This window comes from Anastrepha obliqua, chromosome 3 (assembly GCF_027943255.1).
Source record: "Anastrepha obliqua isolate idAnaObli1 chromosome 3, idAnaObli1_1.0, whole genome shotgun sequence".
Taxonomy (NCBI): Eukaryota; Metazoa; Arthropoda; class Insecta; order Diptera; family Tephritidae; genus Anastrepha; species Anastrepha obliqua.
In genome coordinates this window covers 52,343,898-52,369,711 of record NC_072894.1, presented here as the reverse complement: position 1 = coordinate 52,369,711, position 25,814 = coordinate 52,343,898, and the positions used below count along the sequence as shown (strand labels likewise).

General features: G+C 36.7%; 1 protein-coding gene across 1 annotated transcript; it reads left to right on the top strand.

The window, feature by feature from the left end:
• On the top strand, window positions 1-24,327 carry LOC129241965 (L-lactate dehydrogenase-like). The gene is made up of 4 exons (XM_054878513.1): window positions 1-198; window positions 4,273-4,385; window positions 23,076-23,919; window positions 23,984-24,327. Exons 1-4 carry the CDS (start codon window positions 1-3, stop codon window positions 24,173-24,175), a joined length of 1,347 nt encoding a protein of 448 aa, XP_054734488.1. The 3' UTR covers window positions 24,176-24,327.
• The last annotated feature ends 1,487 nt before the right edge of the window (window positions 24,328-25,814 follow it).

The window sequence follows — 25,814 nt, the reverse complement described above, 5'->3', positions numbered from 1 at the left end:
ATGGTGGTGCACAAGCATATGCATCAAAACAATGCCACGCTCAACAAGGAACTGTACATTGCCCAGCTACATCACGTGAATGAGACTATTCTACTGAAAAGACCCGATCGACATGGTCAAATCATACTCCTTCACGACAACGCCAGCTCACGTTTTTCACAGATCGTCAAAGCCGCTCTCCAAGAGCTCGAATGGAAGGTACTTAGAATCCGCCGTGTTCTCCGGACCTTGCATCGACCGATTATCATCTTTTCCGCTTCCTGTCAAACCATATGAAGGGCGTTATCTTCGATAACAAAGAGGTCCTTAAAAACTAGTTCAACAACTTCTTTGATACTAGACCAGACGATTTTTGGCGGAACTGCATCAACAAAGTGATCGAAATGTACGAAGATGTTGTAAACAGCAATGGCGAATATAAAATTTATTAGCTTATTAATATAATTATTGTTTTTTGTTTAAATAAAAGTCTTTGGTAAAAATTCTGCGAACTTATTCCCCAACCTAATATAAAAAAATATTTCTTTCGGCGGACAAGAAAGTGTTTTTACATAACCATTTTCGACATCGTTTGCTAAGATGATTTGATATACCGTTATTTCACGGAGTTGTTCCACACTCATTAGTCATTAATCAGCCAAAAAGTTACCGTAAGAGTGATTTGTTGATCAAAATATCAAATCTTACGTATATTATAGCGAACGCAAAAATGCGAAGAAAACAGAGGTTACTCAGTCGGTCTATTATAATTCTACAATAGGAAAAGTATGCAAAAGGTATCAGAATTATTTTATTTAACCTAACAAAGTATTTATACTAAAATAAATCGTGCAAAAAAATTAAAATATGCTGTAGCCAAAATCTGCAAGTGGAAGACCACGCAAAATATCTGACCGCGCCGCATATATTTTGATGAGAAAAGTAGCCACAAGCCCCTCTTGTATTTCGAAAAGAAATCCTACTAGTGAGCTTAGAGATAATTGTGGGGTCGAAGTTTCTCATGAATCTGTCCGCCAAGTTTTGCAAAAGCACAAAATACTTCATGATTTGCTCGAAAGAAGTCTTTGTTCTCTGCACAGCATGTGGAAAAACGGTTATCTTTGCTGGAATGTACCTAACTCAACCAGATAGCTACCGAGATGATGTGATATTCTGCGATGATATTCAGCTAACTCACGCAACTTCACTTTTCGATCACTCAAAACTTTTTTTTTAATTTTTTTGTTTTCTGTTGTAACCGCCTCATTCGGACGTCCACTGCGGTGTGCATCATCGGTGTCTTTACGACCACGTTTGAAGTCAGCAAACAATCCTTCTGTTGTTGTTTCTGACGTGGCTGAGTCCACATAACGCTTTTCAAGCCATTGCTTTGCTTGAACGGTATTTTTTCCATTAAGAAGTGGTGAAAAATTAAAGCACGAAGTTCTTTTTGATCCTTTGTTTTGAAAACAAAAAAAGTAGCGTCACTCTTAGCACAATAACTCACGAACTAATGAATAAAATATCACGCAATTTTAGCAACTGTCTGTTTAACTGAAAAAGACGTGAATGCAATAAAACTGGTGTCATCTATGTGTTAGGCTCGGGACTTTTCAGTCCATTTGTTAGAGCAAGAGAATGAGTTATTTAGACTTATAGAAGATAAGTTGGATGCCCGAAAATATTTGAGTATTATGCAATGTCATTTGACAGATGGTGCAAAAAAATTTGACTTCATTGTTGACAACGAACTTCAGTTGTAATTCTATCAGTACAAAGATCCGAAACATAAAGCTGATATAGTCAAAATGTCAAAACGCGGATGTGAATCCAATATAAAATTTATGGGCATAAAGAATAAAGTTGCCAAAGACACTCCAAAGGTCGAGCAAAACTCAAAAACGTTATTTTAGGGAATGTGATAAGATACACCAGGGCTGTAATGTTAAAAAATTGATAAATTTTAGGAGAAGCAAATTGCAAGTTGTTATAGATGCTCGGGGTCGACATACAAAGTACTGATTCGCGTTTCATTAAAAAAAAAATAACTTACGGCTATTAACTGAAAATGTAAAAATGCTTTCCTGACAGCTGTGTTTGAAATGCGCATTGTTTTTGCTTTTTATTTGTTTTTTTTTTTTTAGTATTATTTTTAAATAGAATAACTTTGACTCCTACTATTGACTTATGAATTTTACATTGGAAAAATAAAATCAAAGCCTAAAAGAAAACTAACTACATATTCCCTTAAGCAATTTGTCTGAATTTCGCTGAATTAGTAGATGTCAAAACGCTTCCTTGACAAACTGTATGCTCCAGAATCTTTCTTACCTAAATTCTAATGCCATGACTCAACATGAACATATGGCAATTTTACAGCAAAACGTAAACAAACAAACAAAATATTGCAAATACTCTTGTACGTATGTATGTATGTATGTAAGTACTTAACATTCACTTTCTGCATGATTCGTGCTGTGACACCAGAGCTAAAGCACCATCATTGCATGGTTGCCATAAATTAATCCTCGACAGTTGGTTGTTTCTATGGCAAGGCGAGTGATTTGTAGTTGTTTTAGTTGCAATTGTTGCATTGCTGCTGGTGTAGCATGATTGGATGCTAGTGATTTGTGCGATACAACTGCGATGGAAAACGCAAACGGCCAGCAATTAATTGAAAATTCAATAGGAAATTAACATACAACGGAATTGCAGCAAGAAGGCTCGTACGTGCACATGGAGAGTAGGACTATGTACATAAATACACGTACGTACATACTTATGCATGTGTGGGCATAGAGTGCATGTATGCATGCTTTTCCGAAAGTATTTGAAGGTATGTGCATACATATACGCATGCATGGATGCAAATGTGAAGTACTTGCAACATATTAGACACACATTGTTGCAACAAAAAGGCAACAAAATTTCGGTGGCATGCAACAATAATTCTGCCTGAATACAAATGTGTATGTGAGCATGTATTTATATTAAAAATTTGCGGGTGCAGTTTGCACACAAATTTGCATTCATACATACATACCTAGTATATGTTTGGATGTGGTGCATGTACAGGCTCTGGTCATTGAATTATAAGAGTAAAATAGAGATCTTTAAGCAGCCGTGCAACAATGCGGATATAAACCCATGGGCTACCGCATACAAAATAGTCTTAAAGAATCTGGTGTGGCATCGAGCCCCATCAGTCGAATATCCAATCATACTCAACCGAGTTGTAGTGCCACTATTTCCCCAGATACGGAGGGTCGAGAGATTAGAAGCTGCGGAATTCGTAAACACCCAGCAAATCCCAGTCGCATCTGCATCAGAGATAATGGAAGCGTGCAAAAAAATCGGCGATTGAAAAACACCAGACCCGGATGGCATAACAATTGCAGCCCGTAAGGCAGCTATCCGCTTGCGTCCAGAAATATTTGTTACTCTACTGCAAAAATGCTTAAACGAAGGTGTTTGACTAAATCGTGAAAATTGCAACGACTTTCGTTGTTACTAAAAGGTAAAGGAGCAGTCGATGATCCGTCCTCATAGAGGCGGATTTGCCTACTGGATACTGAAGCGGTTATGATAACAAGCCGCAATAAAGTAGAGGATATGAGATTCAAAGTGGGAGAGCAAACGATACGTTCTCAATCAGCACTGAAATACCAAGGAGTTATGATCGACTGCCGACTAAATTTTAAGGCCCATATTGACTACGCGGTAGAGAAAACGGCGAGCATCCGTGGCCAATGTCAACTATGCGAAAATTACTGGCGAACGTAGCTACTGCTCCTGCATGCAGCCCCAGTCAGGGCAAATGGGGCGAAACTGAAGGAAAACAATCGAAGGTTAGTCTAAGTGCCCTAAGGGCATGTTGCGGACAGAACCATATAGGATGATGTAGCGTTTGTCGAAGCTGGCTTGATACCCGCGGATATACTCGCGAGCGAGATTAAACGAGTTTACGACAGATGCGTCGCTGATGCCGAAATAAATAAAAAAGCGGTGAGAGAAGAGGAAAGGCTTGTTTCACCAACAAGGTGGCAAGATCGATAGAACACCACCAGTAAAGGGCATTTTCTGATCACATCCTTGCTTGCTATTGATCAACTTGAAGTCTTTCTAAAGTAGAAGATCGACTCATGCTCTCTCGATTGTTTTCAATACTATTAAAGGTGACATTGATTGCCTGACCACATCTGCTTCAAAGTATTTATTTTTTACACCTCCCAGAATTTTTCGTAATGCTCTTCCTTTCTATTTAAATAAGTTCCATTCGAATTATACTCGTAGTGCGCCTATCATCGTGATTTTAATAAGATCTCCAATAGTAACTTCCTGGATTTCTCAGATTCTAAGAAAGAATTTTATGTGCTATTGAACTCTTTCTCTCAATTCAGTAAGATGTAAGTATGTAATTTAGATAGTGAGATTGAGGCATATGCGGGCATTAGTATGACGATTGTAGTAAAAACGGCGTGTTCGCGTTTGGTTCACCATAATTAAAAAAAAAAATACCTTAAAAATGCGACAGGACAAGTGTTTTAAAAATTAGTTCAGATAAGTAAAGTATAAAAAGTATATTGATCATCATTGAGAATATTCTGAAATCAAAAAAAAATATGCTTTCTCAAACACCGAAGTTCATTCGTGTTCAGAAATATAAATTGCAACCCTCGCTCAAAGTGACTGATTAGTATACAAGAAAGTAAATTTTCTTTGCGGAGAAAAAAATGTGCTCTGCCAATAGGTGTGATAAGTGAGTGTCAAATAAGTTTTTTCATAAATAAAAGTACTATTGACAATTTTTAGTGAATCTCTTTCGCTTGGGTAGAGTGGAGGCGCCGAGAATAGCTGGAGTAATACCTGAACAAAAATTAATATCTTCAATGAAAGCGTTTCTTTTGCAAGGTAGTTTCGTTTTGAAAATGGGCGAAATCGGTCAATAACGACAACCAACCTGTCACATAACGGTAGTTTTCAAAAAAGTTATAAAAATGACTCACATTTGGTGCAAATGATAAACCTAAAACCGTAAATTCGACACAAGTAAAATTATGATAAAGCATGCATCTTAAACCACCGTCCGCCGTAGTTGAATGGGTTGGTGCGTGGCTACCATTCGGAATTCACAGAGAGAATGTTGGTTCGAATCTCGGTGAAACTAAAATTAAGAAAAACATTTTTGTAATAGCGGTCGCCCCTGGGCAGGGAATGGCAAACCTCCGAGTGTATTTCTGCCATGAAAAAGCTCCTCATAAAAATATCTGCCGTTCGGAGTCGGCTTGAAACTGTAGGTCCCTCCATTTGTGTTTACTCGCGAATTATTTATTAAGAATTATTTATATAAATAAGTTTTTCTTTCTAATCCAAGGAATTAAGTGTCTTATCAACAGTTAAAGTTGAAGTTTTTCAATTTTTAGCATCGGCCATTATTCACTGACCAGATGCTGTACATTGTTACTGGCAAGCTTGCAAATTTTCTATTCTCTTTTTTTTTTGCTATTGCACTGTGCAATAAATCGATGAATACTACGATTGTATGCAAAACTAGAATGAAATGAAAATTCACAAATGATTTGCCGGAAAATGTCAAATAAATCTTTTTTCGCAGTTCCGTTTTTTCTGTCTGCTATAAATTGAAATTGAGGTTTTGAATCATAAGTAAATGCTATATTTGCTTTTTGTTGGCATTATCTAGTATTTTGTGTGGCTTGTAAAATATTTGTTGCTAATGCACATGCAAATGAACTGGCAATACAGAAAATGACATACATACATACACATGTAACTGCATATGGTATTGTTTCCAGGCAGAGAGCTTCGTACTATGGTATATGTACGCGTACATTTAGCTGAAGGCTTCCAAATGTATAAGTATATAGATTCACGTACAGAGTGTTTTAAAAATTCTTTTAGAAATTTATTTAAATTTTTTATTTTTTTGTACACAAATTCCAATTCGTTGCGAACGTCGTACTGTTAACATGCGAAACAAAAAAGCGGATGACGCTATTGCTCTTGTAGTTATTTTCATGTGTATTAAGAAAAAAAAACGAAAAAAGAAAAAACATATTTTGAATAATTCACTTTTTATTTGCCTAATGATGGCTCATTTTTGAAACACTCTACGTTCTTGCAAAATTTTTTTATTAACACTTGTCATTTTTCCGCTTACTCTTACCTCGACAACGGTGAGTAAAAAATTTTGAAAATCCACAAAAGGCGCCATACACTAGCAACAAATCCTAGGTAAATGAAAATTTTCGTTTTCTGATCCCATCCCCTTTTTGCACATCACGTGTGCTATTGATCAACTTGAAGTCTATCAAAAGTCGAAGATCGACCCGTTTGTTTTCAATGCTATTAAAGGTGATTTAAAAATTTTTTAATTACTTAGGATTTGTGCCCGCACTTCGCCATACACGAGTAATTTTCTTCGAACTGCAACAAATTGCTGGGAATTGTGCCCTGTTATTCGTAAGTTCCTTACACTTATTGCTCGTTATACCATAATAAGCCCGTCACAATGGTTCCGTAATACTCTAAGTAGACGGGTCATCCGCAAGAGAAAGTCAGCAATATGCAAACTCATTCGAATTGAGTGTCTAGTAACCAGCACCCATCATCATCCGAATTTAAGCTTCATCTACCGACTGATAACCAAACGATGTATAACCAAAACATTCGTCTATTTATGTCGCCCTGTTCACCTATTATTATACTTATTCTTATGTACTTATTCTGATCGAAGTTTATTCACTCTGCAGTTATTATCTCAAATTAATCAACTATGATAACATGATCGTTTCAGTCCAATTGATACTTTTCAGTACTCCTATTGCCAACTCGACAACGAATGTATTGCCTTCGTACCGTAACATATCACTCCTCAACCAGCTTGATCGATTTCATTCGATTGGATTTCTCCCATCAAACATTTATCGAAATTTACTCAAGTCAACAATAACCCAGTATTCAGGTTGATGTAAATTCATAGATTCATGTTTGTACGCAAAAACCAGTGCTTAAGTTTGTTTTTGGCGCGGCTTATAGGTCATTGGCATAAAGCCGGAAAAACAATGAATATCTAATTTCTTATTTCGGAAAGTGTGTGGACATATCCGAGGATTTATATCCATTGATTTATAGTGCTGAAGAAAGTTTGTTTTTTTGACAAACAAATTGTGCAGCCTTGTATGCCAACAGCGAGAAACCAAAGTAGTCGAAAATAATGCTACAGGTTGTCGTACCTCAGCTGCTCTCGCGTGCTGCTATGGCCGAAATAATTACTAGTTACTAATTACATTTGTAATATTTCACGGAAAAATAACACCCTTTGCATATTACATTCACATATGCGAGTATCAGTGAGCTCAGTGCGTATATACATTACACATAATACCGAAAATAATTTCATTGCATTTGTGTGTTGTAATCGAAAACACTACGAAATTAAATATTTTAATACAGAATTATAGAATCTGTGGTGGGATTAAAGAGCTTTTATCAGGCTCTAAGCAAGAAAGCGCTTTAATGGACCCATTCGGACAAATAAATTCAGAGAAAACGGCGTGAGGCTATTAAATAACGAGACCTAAACTGCTATAGAAAAAGTAGGTATGTATGCATGTGACAAACGCCGGCAAGTATCAGCCAATCGGTATACCTTTGCTCGCATTCGAGTTCTTGGATGGAAAAAGTTGATGTGTTCCTAAATTCAATTATACGAGTACAACCGACACTGAGACGAATAAGTAAAAAACGAATCGAATTGTGAAGCGGCGTGCCATGATTTGTCTACCAAGACGTTTTTAGCCCAAGTGCAGCAGCTCAGTTTTAGACCAAATCTCCTTATTCGACCAGATTTTATGACAAGTGGTCTCTATCTTTAAGCAGATAGATTTTGTTAACATCGTAAGAAAGAAAAGGCATGTGTTCTGCAGGAGCTGACAGAAGAACCTTTCCAGCATTATTTCAAATAACCCAATACTCTATACTGAAGTGATAATAAGTAAATTTGTATTAAATCATATTAAAATATTTTGCATGTGTAATCCTGGTTATTTAATAACCACAAGAGAGCAAAAATGTGGCAGACATAGCCAAGAGTGTGTGCGCAATAAAATCTAGACTCCTTCTCAGATAGAAATGCAGGTGCAACAAGAAAATCACCAACTAAACAAATTGAAAGAAGAGTGAGATTATTATTCCAGCTTTCATTCACTTGAAGATCATTTGAATATATTACACGCTGTCGTAAATAATTCACCCAAAGGTCTACAGTACCGAAAATTTATTTGCACATTTTGTGAAAATAATTCACTCCCAACAAGATATGGGACATATTACCTTTTATCAGATTGGCTTCAAAAAAATATTAGGGTTATTTTACCATTTTTTCTCAGACGGACTTCAAAAAAATATTTATTTATAACCTAAATAAGACTTGTGAGAGTGGAAATTCGAGTGAAAGAAAACTCGACTTTGTATGGAAATGTCCTCTACAAAGCAGCAAAGTTCATGCTAGTATATAGGTAAAATAAAATGAAATTGTGAGTTGATCAATAAAATTGTATCATAAATTAGCCAATACCTACATACATATATTATTGAAGGTAAGACTTTTAAGTATTCTGCAGATATTTGAGTTATACCTTCAGTTTCTAAAAAACAGTCTGTAATTAAAAATACACTATGCGCCCCTCCCATTTGTATTTTTTCTTTTTTGCTTCAAGCTTTTTTTTTCGTTTTTTTAGTGGACGATACGAGTTGTCAGTTGAAGGCAAGGAAAAGACTTTAAAATATTACTTCATCTTTTCAATCATCGAATCACCTGCTAAAGTGTCGTAGCCGTATGCCGTTCAGAGTCGTCTGAGGTTCTTCCATTTGCGAAAACACATCAAGACGAACAACACAAACTGGAGGAGGAGCTCGACTAAACATCCGAAAAAGGGGCAAATGCGGCAATTATATTTACTTTGTACAGGGCCCGCCATCTATCGTTACGGATTTGAACTAGGTATTATTTGAAGAATGGTAACACTTAACTGTCATCTGATTTGACAGAAAATTAGTTTTATTCTTCCGCTGAACGAAAATGGTTGTGTATACGCTCAAAGAACGCTGGGAAATATTGCGACATTACTTTGAAAATCATGGTAATGTAGCAGAATGCGTACGAATGTGTACTTCAAGAAGATGAAGACTTTTACCGAAAAATCATCTTTTAGGATATGTTAACAAGGTATGTTAACAAGCAAAATTTCCGCATTTGGGGCTCAGAAAACCCGCACGCACTCGAAGAAAAGCCGATGCATTCACAACGAGTCACTGTTTGGTGCGGATTTTGGTCGAGAGGCATCATTGGTCCATTTTTCTTCGAAAATGAGCGAGGAGTGGCCTTAACCGTCAATGGAGAGCGTTACCGGGCCATGTTGAACAAATTTTTGCTCCGAGAAATTGAAGAGGAGGATATTGGTGGCATTTGGTTCCAACAAGATGGCGCTACTTGCCACACAGCGAATGCTAGGATCAATCTTTTGCGCACTGTCTTCGAAGATCGCATTATCAGCCGAAATTCTGATTTTGTTTGGCCGCCTCGGAGCTGCGATTTGACGCCGTTGGATTATTATCTTTGAACTGCCGTCAAAGACCAGTGTTATGCCAACAAACCAGCAACAATTGTATATAAGTTTGCCAAGTGACCTATTTGGCCAATCTAAACTCCATTACGCACACGTTAAATGCTTGTGCCTTATATATACATGAAAATTCACAACTACTGGATGCATGTTTTTTCTAATATGGGCTGCACCTTGACATGTAATTGCAATAATGGGGTATAGTGGCTTAAATAGTTGTGAACAAAATGTGGACGAATAGTTTCAAAAATATTTAATAAAAAACATTGGTCCATTTATGATATGGCCCCAGACAATAATTTCTGTAGTAGCAGTAGAGATGAGAAAAAGTAGATAGAGTCAGACACTAATCGGTGTTATTCTAAAACCTCTGAGTTGACTGTCAACCTGATCAATTACATAGGTCCTAAGTCAAGTCTAGAGTTAACTGGAATAGTTAATGGAACTTCAATGCAGCCAAGTGGGCAGGATTGCCCGTATCTCGGAGCAAACGTCGATCCACTGAGGAGTGTTCACTAACTCCTCTCCACGTGATAAGTCAAAGGCCAAATACTCCAAATACATATTCGCGTTGTTTTAATCAACTTTTGTTAATATAATTTTATAGCTTTAATTCAAACTACTAATTTTCGTTTTCTCGTTTAATTTAACCCCTCCAAAATTGTTGTCGCTTAGTTTGCGATAATCGACAGGTTAAGCAAACAGCTGATTTTGTTTCATCGATTATCGTTGTGAAATGGGTTACCGAATAGCAAAATCGTTAAAATTTTGGTTAAGGAAATATAACAACGCGAATATCGTTAAAATGTGTTAGTTAAACGCGCTACAGAGCTACCATATCGTCGAAAGAATTTATTGGATTCGACAGGAGGGGAGGAAGGGATCTGAAATAGTAGTGTAGTAGTAGTTTTTTTGGTTTCTCAATAGCACTAAGTGGACTATGCTCTAAGTGGAATGATCTAAGAGGAAGTTTTCAAATGGCAATCACTGATAGTGAAAATCATTCGACATCAAAACCTCCTGAGCTTCAGAAGACAAAAAATTATGAAACAAAGTATATATACTTGGCGCTTCTTATCCAACAACTTTTATTTATTAGGTTGACCTACAAATGGGGCGACCTACAGCTTTATGCCGACTCTGAACAATGGGAGGTTTCATGAAAAGTTTTTTTCATGGAAAAAATACTTAGGCTTACTTTTCTATGCGTAAAATTAACAAGTGACCGATATTCATTACCTCACCACTCCAAATTCTTTCATGTGCGCGTCGAGTGTCACACACCGAATCTGCTTTCAGTAAATATATATTAAGTCAATTTTAAAGGACCATCATATTTTTCTATTAAAAATTTCCTTTCTTTTAGAAGAGCTCTTCCATGAATTAGTTTACCACAAATCCACTCTCAATTTCCCTCCCAAATTCACCCTTCCCCTCTTGCAATGTACAACACATATTTAACCCGCCAATGGCTTGTTCTAAGTGCCGGTTTTGAAACTCACGTTTCCTTAATATTTTTGTCCGAAATCTTGTAAGCATGATTCGCCCAAAAAAGGAAGCCTTTGAAATATCTTAGCTAGCCGTCTCTTCGTGCAATGCATTTAGTTTCTAGCAGATTTAGCGGATTATTAAGTTGTTAAGTTGCAGCGCTGCTGGGCTAAGTCATCCATTGTTTGATGCATTTATAATCGATAAAACTAAAAGACAACAACAAAAAACGTGCATGAAACACCCAAAACAGTGTTGAGACAAAAGAAGCGATGCTTCAAAAGGCAATCTACAAAATCCCAGCTTACGCGTTACTTCCAGCAGTAGCAGTGCGGCAGTGCCATCAGCAAGCCCTACTGTTGTAACAACAAGAGCAACAACTACACAAAACTCTAACAACAACTTTATTTTGGCAAAATTTCATTTTATTGTCGATTATTCGTCGTTGTTACCACTGAAGCACAACGACAACGTTGTTGTTATTGTAGTGGCGTTTTATGTTAAGGATCTGCGCTGCTGATGCCGTGAAAGAACCCTTTTAAGTGATCATCCAAAATTAGATGCATAAAAGCAACTGCCTAAATAACAGCAACAAAATGCAAACGACTTGCAGATGAATACGCTGCTGTAACAATAAAACCAACAACAACATCAGCCAAATCCACAATGCAGTCGTCGAACTAAAGGCAAAGATGTACATAAATATTTCAAAATCGTAAAAGGTTGGTGCTTTTTACAACAACAACACCAACATGATTAATAAATCCACAATAACAGCCAAATCATTCAGCGCCGTATAATCAGCGGTTGTTGGTTGAAAAATGTTGAATGAATGTTTATGCAAATTAGCATTAATCGACGCTTCTGTTTGATGTTGCCAGGAAGCAGCCAGTGAGCGGCCGAGTGAATGTTATATTGTTGTTTTTATTTTTTGGAGTGCAGATATTTAAGAAAGCGTCTCTATTATGTTATGCATCAAAAACAAGGAATCTAATGAAAAAGTTGTATAGTTAAATTTAAGCAAAGTGAAAAGAAAATACATACATATAATATAAAATATAATAAGACATACATACATGCATACATATAACATATACCCTATGATCAAAAAGTACCGGAAAGGTTTAATTTAAACGAACTGCGCACGTAGGAACCGGTCCATATTTTTTTCTTATGTTGATGGGACTGTAAGACACACATTTGTCACTTTTTAGCGCCATCCGATCATTAGTGTCTGCCTGGACGGCCGGAAATGTGGGCAAACAGTTCTTGGATTTTGCATGATGATAACGCGCCATCGCACCGAGCCCAAATAGTGCTGGATTATTTGAGCAAACACCAAGTAAATACCATCATGCAATCACCGCATTCACCTGAGATGAGCCCGTGCGACTTCTTTTTGTTTCCCAAGTTAAAGTTACCACTTCGTGGAAGGAGATTTCAGTCGATAGAGGAGATCAAAGAGAATGCGACGAACGAGCTGAAGGCCATCCCTTCGTCGGCCTACCAGGGATGCATGGATAACTGGGTTAAACGTTGGCGCTTGTGTATTGCTTCAGACGGGTCATATTTTGAAGGAGATAAAATAAATTTGCCTGAAATTTAACTCTGTTTTGTTTTATTTAAACATTCCCGGAACTTTCTGGTCATAGGGTATATTGATATAATAGATATTGCTACTTGATGTCGGATAGATTCTAGATTGCGACATGCGAGAGAGTACTTTTGGCTGTAGCGTAACAATTGAATAAACAAGAAAGATAACAGCTTTGTGGAGGAATTTCGCTCGTGAATAGCAATAAGAAATAAAAACAATACTACAATAAAACAATAACTACAAATAAGTTGTTACAAAAATATCAGGTTTTTGTGTTCACATATCCAAAAAACTTGCGAAGTAGGGGAAAATGAGAGAGCAAAATTACATTTCAATTCGATGGAAGTTGCAAGTATTTAGTGGATAAATTTTTATTGTATGTAAGAATTTGCAAGTGAAAAAAACTGCTGATCGCAAAGTAAAAATAAACATGAAAGCAAAAATTTTAAGTCAAAGTTCAAAATTAAATAAAAATGGTGACTAAAATTTAGAATGTAAATATATTTTAGATAAAAGTTATAAAGTTTCCTTTGAACCACAGTCACAGCTTTCCGAAACACAACTTAAAAGCATGAAAAGTGCCTTTTGTGTTTTATGCTCGTACTACTTGGTTATTAACCAATTTGGCAATATAAAGGGAGGTTAAGTTTCAAGGGCCGGTGTTGATTTTGAATAAAATACAATTTTTTTAGGAATTTATTGTCATATCTCTTTATTATGAAAGACTGGTATGGTTCAATTACTCATGGAACAAAATATCGGCCAAATGGCCGCCGCGGCCTCGGTGGCACACCGCCATCCGATGGTCCGAATTTTCGATGACGCTGAGGCATAATTGAGATTCTATGCCGTTAATGTGCCGATTATCTCATCCTTTAGCTCTTGAATTGTTGCTGGCTTATCGATGTACACCTTTTCTTTCAAATAACCCCAAAGAAAGAAGTCCAACGGTGTCGTTGACGTTTATGGTAGGTGTGGTTCACATTCAACATCGGCCCTTGAAATTTAACCACCCTTTATAATTTATACATACATGCATACATACAACAATATAGTTGCTAATGGAATGTTTTTCATCTGACAGGTATGCTAAAAGGGAACAAATTATTGTGGACAAAATTATTTTGCAAATTATTTGCTTAGTTTCTTTTTTTTTTGTTTTAATGAACAAGAGGTAGCAGAACTGAAAAAATGTTTACTTTTTGTGATTTTCCCCGTGTAAATTATTACTATTTTTTCGTTTATACACTTTGTTCCATATTTTTCTCTTTGAGAGCGAATTTCCGGAAATTAAGTTACTGGCAAATTGTTGGACAATTTTTACCAGAACACACCTTATTACATAAGCAAATCAGCTGATTCTGTCAAATTCACTTATGTATACTCTCCAGCGTGGTATTGCTGAATAAATCAACGCTTCATGTGAAGAGTCTGGTGGCGGTGATATACGAAAAAAATCAACCAATGACTCTTCGGCATTGCATGGCATTGTGAACTGATCGTGCAGAAGTCGGCTGGCGATAAGATTGTGTTATTGATATACGACAAAAAATTAACACACAGTCTTCGCTCATGTTGTTTCGTTGCTATTGAACAACGACTGATTGGACGAGTGTGTGAATTGAGTGCAGAATTCGGCTGAATCTCCCAAGTGACGTGTTAGTCGAAGTTCTCTCGCTCTCTCAAGTCTGACTTGTTGCTGCTTTGGTGTGAGATCATGCGCCCTTTGGATCTTGTAAGGCTTGACTTTGAGATAATTTTTCAGTACGAGGCGTGGCATCCGCCGTCAGATATTTTCATTTCTTTCGCCATTTGATTGGCACTTCGTAGGGTATTTCGCTCAAGTCGCTTCTTCACTTATTGAACCATTTCACGTGACATTGAAGTCTTGTGATGACTACCTCCATGGCGTTTCGCGATGCTACCAGCATCATTGTAACGAGTTATGGTGCGATAAACAAAAACTTTATTTACTTTAAGATGCTCGAGCTCATGAACAATAGCTAGTTGTGATTTTCCAACCAAATATAATGAAATCACACGATTACGTCTGTGCACAGGAGGTGTTCCCCTGTTTCCTCCTCCTTCGTCAATATCTTAACAGCTTCAACAAAAGTCATTATGTGGTGCCCCCAGTTTATTTCAATACCTTCCAATTAAACAACGTCCTGTTTGTACCCCTAACTTGTTTCTCATGTTCTGTCCCCTAAGATTCAGTAGGTTCCAAGTTTGCCTACTTATTTGGCAAATAGATGATTACCTCCACCGGGGCTATTACATTATTTGGTTGAATTTTTAGTGGTGAACCTTTCCTTGGAAGCTCATCTTCTTTGCAATTATATATGTATGTATATATAATTGGCGCGTACACCCTTTTTGGGTGTTTGGCCGAGCTCCTCCTCCTATTTGTGGTGTGCGTCTTGATGTTGTTCCACAAATGGAGGGACCTACAGTTTCAAGCCGACTCCGAACGGCAGATATTTTTATGAGGAGCTTTTTCATGGCAGAAATACACCCGGAGATTTGCCATTGCCTGCCGAGGGGCAACCGCTATTAGAAAAACTTTTTCTTCTTTTTGGTGTTGCACCGAGGTTCGAACTTACGTTGTCTCTGAATTCCGAATGGTAGCCATGCACCAACCCACTCGGTTACGGTGGCCGCCAATTTATTTTAGTATTAATCTTAAATTTAAAGAACTTATAAACTTATAAAGAAATATTAAAAAAATACATACAAAAATTGTATTTACATATTTACCCAATCGTCTTCACATACACTGCCACTGTGCATACATTCACTTATTTTATTTTAATTTATACCGCAATCTAAACAAAACAAATTAGTGGCACAAAACAATTTTAATTCATATTTAATGAATGAAAAATTAAATTACTCTAATATAGAATATATTACACGTATGACCATTGCATTGAAATTAAAATATACATACGAATTAATTTCCTTTTTCAGTTACTACATATAATACATAATTGTAACTGAAAAAGGAAATTAATTCGTTCTCTATCCTTCTATAGGTGCGTTGATTACAACTGGTATAGTGATGTTTGCCCCACGTCCATTTGGTTCGTTGCGCGAGTGTTCAATAATCGTTTCAAGTAGGGAAACATATGAGCCTAACAATGCGACTGGTTTTTGAAGTCGATCAGAATAGGCAAATTTAAAGCAGGAGATTACAGCGGAAGCGGACTAGTGACGTGCACGGCTATAGCCATCGGGGTAGACGCATCTGGGATTGTTCCCACGACATTTGGGGTCTACTCGGCCAAAGACTGTCACTTCAGCACCATTTAAAACAATTGATTTTTTTGCTGTTATGTTATATTTACTGGAGGCGGAGGTACATGAGGTCTTTTGTGCTCATGCTGTTATGTTACAATGTATGTTACGTTAGGTTTCGGTGACTGCCACACGCCATAAAGGTGTAGAGGGGCCCCGCTTTTAGGCTTGGAGAACCATTGTGAAACCACTAATTTGGAGTAGTTTTAAACAATGTATGTTACAACAACAACAGCGTATCTGAGATTACACTAAACAGATAAATTCGAGAAAAGTCTGCATAGCTGCGTGAAAAAAAACGGATATGGAAAATGGATATCTACCTACCTCAGACTTTAAGGGGACAGATACCTGTAAAATTTCGAAAAAAAAAATTTTTCCCCTAAAATGTTAATATAATCCTTTAAGAATATGTCAAAAAAATTGTACAACGTAAATGTAAGTATTTCTTATATTATAAATCGTCAACCGCGACGACTCTATTCTTTGCGTTCGAGCGCTGGGAGAGGTATAGTTACGTATTCAAACTTTAGAGGCGTTTTTTTCGAAACTATATTTCTCGAATTGGCGTACACGATAACTCGAAAAGTTATTGACCTATCTCCCTGTAATTGTGACACATCTTTTTCATGATACTACTTTCTATGTGAATTTACAATACAATTTCGAAAATTATTTTTTCGAAGCAAATATATTTTTTCGCCCCAAAATTAATTTTGTTTAAAGCATTTTATTCCGCGATTTGTTTTTTTTATTTTTATTTAATTCATATGGAAATTATGACATTAATAAACCAAAAAATTTTTGTTTTTTTTTTGTATTCAGGTCACTGACGCCGATGCTACAATGCCCGCCGACTGAGAAGCCCCGCTGCGACCTTCCTGGCAGAATTGAATGTACATCCGCATTTTAAATGATTAAAATAAAAAAAAATTATATTATTCTAATGTATAAATAAACTGTATGCCAATTTTGAAAAAAATATATTGACTTCTTCATTTGAAATAATTTTAATGAAATTCAGGGAAAATATGGCCGTTTACAGGTATCTGTTCCCTTAACGAATTTCGTTTTGGCTGCAGTCCTTAATGCGCTCGCGTTTGCATACGAGTATACTTCGATTGGCATTGGTGGTAACTGATGCACAAATCGTAAGTGTTCGTCCACTCTTGCATATTTGTGGAACCATAACCAGATGCTTGAAGCAAATGTGGATTTTGAGGAACTTATTATACTCCAAATCATCTTCTGATTTGCTTTGCTTTCCTAATATTTAGACGTTTATTAAGACTTCGCGTCCTGAAGTGAATTCGGCATTTATAAAATAATCGTTTTACGCCTTCGCAAAGTTCCACTTCACAGTTTTCGTTTATCAACCGCTGTTATTTATTTTTGCCAAGCGCTATTTCTAACGCATTAAGGTTGTGAAAGATAGTCTCTAAAATCTTCACGTTACTCAAAAAATTTAATAACGGCTTGTTAATGAATCCTTTCGATACCTGAACCATCGAAGTGGACGACCTTTACGATCTTTGATCTACAAAATTCAGATTTTTAAATAAATAACCTGAACTCCAAGGCTTCCTCGTGCAGAACATCTCATTCTCTTGGGTTGGATGAGCTTAGCGGTAATCTCCTACTCCATTTTGAACTCTCACGTATGGTTCGCACCAGATTAGCCGTCTGTACTACTTTCGTCGATGCAATCTATACTCAATGCAATACTAACGTCCACTAATTTCGATAGCGTGTGTGTTTCCGTATACATATTTACATATGTAGGTCTGCTATTCGCTTGGATCTGCCGACACATTCCCGTTGCTTGCAAACACTCGGTGTTGGATGCTTTCTGAAAAATTCAGACGAATGGAGAAATGAGAATGAAGAAATTATCTGTTTTAATAACACCACCTTTTATAGATTTGTCCACAATATACAGAATACAGAAGGTGGTGCCTTGCGAAAATCGCTACTTTATTTTTCGCGATTTTGACAACCGAATGGCATCAGCGCTGAGGATTAACACCCAAAAGAAAGAGAAGTTACTGGTTTATAAATATTCAGTAAATGGCTTTTTAATATTGTGATTTGAAAAATTGCAATTTAAATTAATCAAACTAATAAAAAATGCGGTTTATCCACTTTTTTTTGCCGATGACGCCATGCGAAGAAAGTGCGTGTGAGTTTGTATGTTAATTTCTTATGTTCGGCAGTTTCCATTGCTTTCGCTTACTCTTCCTCTTCTTTTTGTCTGAAATAATGACGTCACAACGAACTCGCAAGGCGCCATTTTATATTCTGTCATTCTTGGCACTGAAGGCTAAATGGGTTCAAGATGGCGAATTCATAAAAGGTGAAGTAGCTGGAGAAAAACCAAGATTTATGTGTATGTATGTATGTATGTATATATTTGGTTTTTGCAATTTGGCGGTTTGAATGTGAAAATTTCAATCGAAATGTAAAAATCCGAATATAGTAACAATAAAGTAACAACAAAAAATATCATTTTGACATTCAAACCATCAAATCGCGGCAGATAAATAGCCAATCAGCTCCACTAGTACTCGAAACTTCACCTCATATGAATCAGCCTTGAGCCTCACTTTTGGTCGCCTTACAACCAGTAAAATCATTTCGGTTAGAGTCCGTTTCTTATTCGCAAAAATAACAAACGTTCTGGATAATAATTTTCTAATAAGTATTTCTAATGGTTGTGATTTTTGCTTTAAGGCGTGTGGCAGTGAGATATGACGTGTAAAATAATACATAGATATGTAAACACGCATAGCGCTAGACTCAACATCAACTGTGTGCGGTGACATCTAGCGGCTATTAGGAACATTTATGGTAGGTGTTGCAGCAATAGTGGTTGACTTTGCTTTGAAAGCCACACTTATTATTCGGCAGATGTCGGCAGAAGCGTGTTGCTTAACCCATTGTTGTCACTGTATGGGATACTAAGCTTCTAAAAAGTATTCAACAGATTTTAAGCCCTCCAATGATTAAAAGCACGTAGAGCGGAGCTGGACCACCTCTGAATTTAAGGAGGTTTTAGAATTGTTTATTTAGAAGGACAAAATGAGCAACCATTTAATATTTAAATAACATACAAAAATATTTTCATAACAAAAAAACAAAAAGATGGTTATTTGAAAACTGGTGCTGAGGATGACCGCTCATAAAAAGGGTATGAGCGGTAAGTGAGACCACATATAGCTCTTTCTCGTATCTGGGGTGAAAAAAATGGATCTATATGAGTGTAGCTATCACCAGAACCTGTAAAAAAAAACATTTGTTAAATTTTAATACCGAAAACAGACGCAACAGTTTTTTACATACAAAAAAATATATTATTAAAATACCAAAATTTCGCGAAATAGAGAGTTCCGAAGTCATCGGCTTAGGACTATGAATAAGTTCGTGCGGTTTTTTTTCGAAATTTGAAACTTTATTGACGTAATTAATATTCAAAGTATTGTCCATCGCTTACTACTACTTTTTCCCATCTTTCTGGCAATTCACGGATTCCCTTTGTGAAAAATTCGGTCGGTTTTGCCGCAATCCACGAATCGATCCATTTTTTGACTTCATCGTAATTACGGAAGTGCTGGTCAGCCAGGCCATGTTGCATCGATCGGAAGAGATAGTAATCGGATGGCGCAAGGTCTGGACTATACGGCGGGTGGGGTAGGACATCCCATTTGAGCGTTTCTAAGTATGTTTTGACCACTTGTGCAACATGTGGCCGAGCATTGTCATGTTGCAAAATAACTTTGTCGTGTCTATCGGCGTATTGCGGCCGTTTTTCTCGCAGTGCTCGGCTCAAACGCATCAATTGTCGTCGGTAGACATCCCCCGTAATCGTTTCATTCGATTTCAGTAGCTCATAATACACAACACCCAGCTGGTCCCACCAGATACACAGCATAACCTTCAGGCCATGAATATTCTGCGCCGACGTCGATGTTGAAGCATGGCCAGGGTATCCATACGTTGCCCGACGTTTTGGATTGTCGTAATGGACCCACTTTTCATCGCCAGTCACAATTCGATGCAAAAAACCCTTTCTTTTGTGCCGTTGAAGCAGTTGTTCGCATGCCATAAAACGGCGTTCAACGTCTCTTGGCTTCAATTCATACGGCACCCAATGGCCTACCTTTCGGATCATTCCCATGGCTTTTAAACGTTTGGAAATGGTTGATTGATCAACTCCCAAAGTTTTTGCAACCTCTTCTTGCGTTTGAGCCGGATCTTGATCGAGCAATTCCTCCAATTCGGTATCCATGAACTTTGGCGGCGCACCCTCGCGTTCTTCGTCTTCCAAGCCAAAATCACCACTTTTAAAGCGTGCAAACCGCTTCTGGCACGTTCGCTCAGCTAGAGCATGCTCACCATAAACTTCCACCAAGATACGATGACTTTCGGCTGCTTTTTTCTTCATATTAAAATAATGAAGAAGAATTCCCCGCAAAAACACATTATTTGGCACGAAATTCGACATTTTCAAGTGTGGTAAAAATATTGTTGTTTACGCTTCAAATAAAAAACTTATACTGACGTTTGTGCCTTACGACAGTAGCTCTCCAATGAATGTTTGGAAATGTGGATCGATGGAATAATAATCAAGTTACGCCATCTGTTGTAAAACCGCACGAACTTATTCATAGTCCTATATAAAAATAAAAAGAAATAAAATTTAGGAATACATAAAATAAAAAATCGCGTCGAACGAAATCAGTGCGTAAGTCCATGAAAGAAAGTGAATTTCTTAGAATGGGGCAAGCTTTCTATGTACAAATGTTTAAGACTCATCGTCGAAACCATATTCCTCTTAGTAGCATCGTGTTAAAAAGCGAAAAATTTTCATTCAAAATGTAACGAGAAGGCAATTTTTTGCCAGCGATGGTTATATGAATAAATTCAAAAATCGCTTCGGAATACGTTTTCTCAAAGAGTGGGGTGAAAAACTGTCATCTAGTGCACAGTGTTGAGTCATTTAATTCTGTTGGGATGACAGATATTCACCAGTGGATTTGTGCTGATGGTTTTTCAGATTCCGGTGAAAATGAAAATGAAGATTTCTGTGCGTGTCTCTACTCATACAGGCGACGCTGCAAATGAGGTTCAACATGTTCAATATTAAATTGTCAAAATATTTGGTACTAAGGGTTTTCAAGAAATTTGTCATGCAGAACAGCTTGGCAACTGTTAAAAAGCGGACAAAAATGAATTGGTGCATGAATCCCATGCGTAACTGCACAGGTTCGAATCTCCGTGCATGAAGCACAACAATGATAAAAAAAAGTTTTTTCTAATATCGTTCGGCCCTTGGCAGGCAATGGCAAGCCTACGAGTATATTTCTGCCATGAAAAGCGGCATAAAACTATAGTTCCCTCAATTTGTGAAAAAACATCTAGACGCACACCACAAACAGGAGGAGGAGCTCAGTCATACACCCAATAAAAAATGTTTTTCTTTTAATTTGGTGTTTCATCGAGACTCGAACCTACGTTCTCTCTGTGAATTCCGAATGGTAGTCACCGAGATTGAATCTTGCATTGATTACGATTTCCATAATACCCATGTTAACTTTACAATCGAGATTTCAATCCTGGTAACTTCGTCCATGTACCCTTAACAAAACGCATCCCAAATGCTATTTTGAGACATCAAGAACTATTGGTATGCCAAAGGCTGGAACTTTATTTACATTGAGGGCTCTAAAGAAAATAATTCATGGTCTCATTCTTAGGTCTCGTCTCCTATTCCCACACAACTCGATATTTACCACCAAGACGATTGCCATAAAATTCGCTAGAAGAGGCGTAGTCATCCTCTTCTAAGTGAAAATATATAATCTGCATCTGGATCAGCCATCGCCGAGCGCAAACAGCAGAAAACCTTTAATTGATAACATCCGAAATAAATTGTCCCAGCAAAAGGCGAAAATTAAAAGTTATACGCGTTACAGCGGAATTCTTGGCAACGAAAACGCCGATAAAGCAGCAAAAAGTATCGGCATACAAGTACGCCTACATTCTGCTTCAAATCTTTCGTTAAAACCGACATTCTCAGGATAATCGGTAGTACCATATCCTCCCCTTAGTATTAAAATAGCCTATAAATTTTTTGATGTTTTGAGAAAATGAATTTCAAACTTTTTGTCGAAAGTAGCTCTCACTCAAATCTCGTTATGTGTGTAAATATTTATTATTTTTTGACTGACGTTTTGACCCACTTTGTGGAACTAGAATTTGACAAAATTTTGACCACATATAAAATCGACGATGGAGAATCCAAAAATTCAAAAAAAAATAATAACCTATGAGCACATAGGTTATTGTTATACTAAGGGGACGATATATTACTCAACTGTAAGCGAGAAATAGATTACATACCAATATAGGAGGGGCATTGCAGCAGATAAAAATACTCACCCAACTCTGACTAGGACACACAAATATCACTCACCCACACTTAAAGGAACGCCTGCCCCAATTTGCAACTGTCCAACCTATTATTCACATAGTAGACTACTGCACTAAGTACAACAAGAGCAGCAACAGCATATTTAAAGGCAGAAAACATTTAAATTTTTTACAGGAGATTTCTCTAGAAAATAAGTCAAATATTTATAATTTTTGATTTCTTTGAAAATTGATTTTTGATTTCTCTAGAAAATATGTCAAATATTTATGATTTTATATGTCAAATTGGACTATAATTTATGTATAATTTTACTTATTGATTTCCTACACAATTCAATTTTATTCTAATAATTTTTTATAATTAAATGAAAAATAGGTTAGTACTTTAGACCTTTAGTCTCAGCTGCTAGTGCCTTCCATAATGTAATACAATTATTCATATTTATATTTCTAATAAATAAATAAATAGAATAAAAATAATAAAAAGATAAATAAGGAAGTTGACTCAATAAAGTAAATTTATCTCTATCGAAAAACAAAGTTCTTCAAAACATGCCTTTTATCAACGAATTAATCGTACCACCTTTCTTAAGAACATTCAAAAAATAAATTTTACAAATATCAACTTTTTTCTCTTTCAGGACATATGCAACTGATTTTGTCAAAGAAAAGCTGATAGAACAAATTGCCAAACCTGCAACAAAAAGTAAACGCAAAGTCACAGTTGTGGGCAGCGGTCAAGTGGGCATAGCAACTGTAATTAGCATATTGGCGCAAAATGTTTCAAATGAAGTGTGTATAATAGATGCCAATGAAAAATTAGTAAATGCTGAGGCCAAAGACATACAACACGGCTCGGCGTTTTTAAGGGATGCCAAAGTAATTGCCAGTAAGGATTATGAAAGCTCAAAAGATTCGGCTGTGTGTATTGTGACAGCTGGCGCACGTCAAAAGGAGGGGCAAACTCGATTGGATTTACTGAAAACAAATGTCGATATTTTAAGTCAAATAGTACCGCAACTTGTCAAATATTCGCCCAAAACTGTGATAGTTATGATCACTAATCCATGCGATGTTTTGACTTACGCCGCTTGGAAGTTGTCTGGCCTGCCTGTGGAGCGTGTCTTTGCCACGGGTACTCACTTGGATACATCACGATTTCGATACTTCATAGCGCAACGTTTAGGTGTCTCAGCCAGTTCCGTACAGGGTTATATAATAGGTGAACATGGCGATAGCTCGGTGCCGGTATGGAGCGGCGTTAGTGTGGGTGGTGTGCGATTCTCTGACCTTAACAAATGTATAGGCAGTGAAGGTGACACAGATGGATGGAATGAGATACACAAACAAGTTGTCAAAGCGGCCTATGAAGTGATTGCGGGCAAAGGTTACACTAACTGGGCCATTGGACTTACTGCCGCATCTGTTGCTTCAATGATTTTGGATAACAAAAACGAAGTTGCCACTGTTTCCACTTTAGCAAAAGTAAATCTAGGCGTTGATTCATTTAATAAGGCGACTGAAAAAGGATTTTTCATTTGATTTCTAGGATCATCAGTGCATCGAACAGGATGTATTCCTCTCTTTGCCGGTGGTTATTGGTGCGAATGGCATAACATCTTTTGTGAATCTACAGCTAAGCGAGATGGAACAAAAAAACTTATGCAAATCTGCTGAAATTTTGGATAAGGCGACGAAATCTATTAGTGAGAAGTCAGCGGAAAACAAGAAGAAGAAATGAAAAGAAAAATTTGTGTCAACAGTAAACGCTATAGAAAATCAATAGTGTTAGTTCCTACTTATTAGTCGTACTAATCTGTTGTTTTTTGCAAATTTAATTTGAATACAAAAAATTATCAAATGTGTAAAGAAATCAAGTTGTTAAAAACCATACGTATAGATTTTTATATTTATTAAGAGGTCGACGAAGGATGAATGAGTTCAACTTTTTTCAAAAGAATAATACATATAGTATTATACTTATATCGGCTTTGAACTTAAAATGATAATACAACACAGAAATAACTTCATTACATTTCTTTTTTTAAATATGTCATCCGGCATTTTGCGCCCCGGGTACGATTACATAGTTCAATCCATCAGTCCAATTTGCGACTACTTTTTCCCATAAATCTAAATGAGCCCAATCAGCAAAAAACCGGCGAAAACTATGATCATTTGGCGTCAACTCTTGCAAGAGCTTTATTGTAGAGGCAATTTTCCACGTAGCCGAAGGTAAAAGACCAACAAGTTGAGAAGGACGACAAATTAACATTTCGGCCTTCTCTTCAACACTTCGTTTTATGAACTTCACGAACAGATTTAGTTTTTTTCAAAGCAAATTTCTACAATTTGGCAGAGTTGTTCTGGCATTAATTATGACTTGTCTAACTTTACTGAACAGAAAGGCCAACACAGTTTGCCATTCTCAAGTATCAAACCATAGTTATCGATATCGATAGTTCTTATTCAGCTAAAAAAAAAAACGATGCATACAAAGGTTTCGGCTTTTCTTAGCGCACTATGTACGGGTGAACAGGAATACATACCAAAGGAAACCCAAAAAGAATGAATACGACCTATGAATACCAAAGACACACTACAGATGGAATTTGATGTGTTACCACGCTGACGCTGACACTGGACCTTAAAATTATCACTAGAGTAAAAATTAAAATTTTGGTAAGTACATCAAGTGCGAAAGTTTATTCCTCTCGCAAAATTAGAAGCTTTGGTTCCTGATATAATAAATTATTTGTAGCTTCCTTGCGCGCATGATGTTCTGGGTTTTTGAGTAACATCCAAAGGTCAAAATCGGAAAATTTTTTCATTCATGCTTCTGGTATAAGAGGGACGATATACAAGTGTATTAAATGAGGGCATAGATTGAGCGATGATAATATATTTATAGGGAAGTCTATAGCTGGTTGGTCATTATAATAGTATTGTATTTATCACTCAAGCAGAAGTATTTGTTTCATGATGGGTAGCTCTAGCTGAAGAGCTAAAAAATGTATAATGTTCTTACGGCAAAAGATAAATCATTAAGCCACTCACTAACTATCGCGCTTTACAATGCTCTTCTTGACTATGGGTCATGTGAGAGGAAAGGCAAGTTCAGAAAAGCAATAGAAAGGAAATTACTTATTATAGACGATATTCCAAAACACGCCCCTAGATGTTGTTTCAAAGTAAAATATGTAAAACTTTAAATTATTTCCGGTTTGAAAAATTTTATTCAAAGCACAGCTCTTAATAATTATATGACCATTATTTCATTTAAATGACCATCATGAGCAGGTTACAAGTCCGCCAAACAGTTGATTCATGAATGTCTATTGTTGAGAACGTCGATATAGCGATGTTTAAGGTTGTTCAGC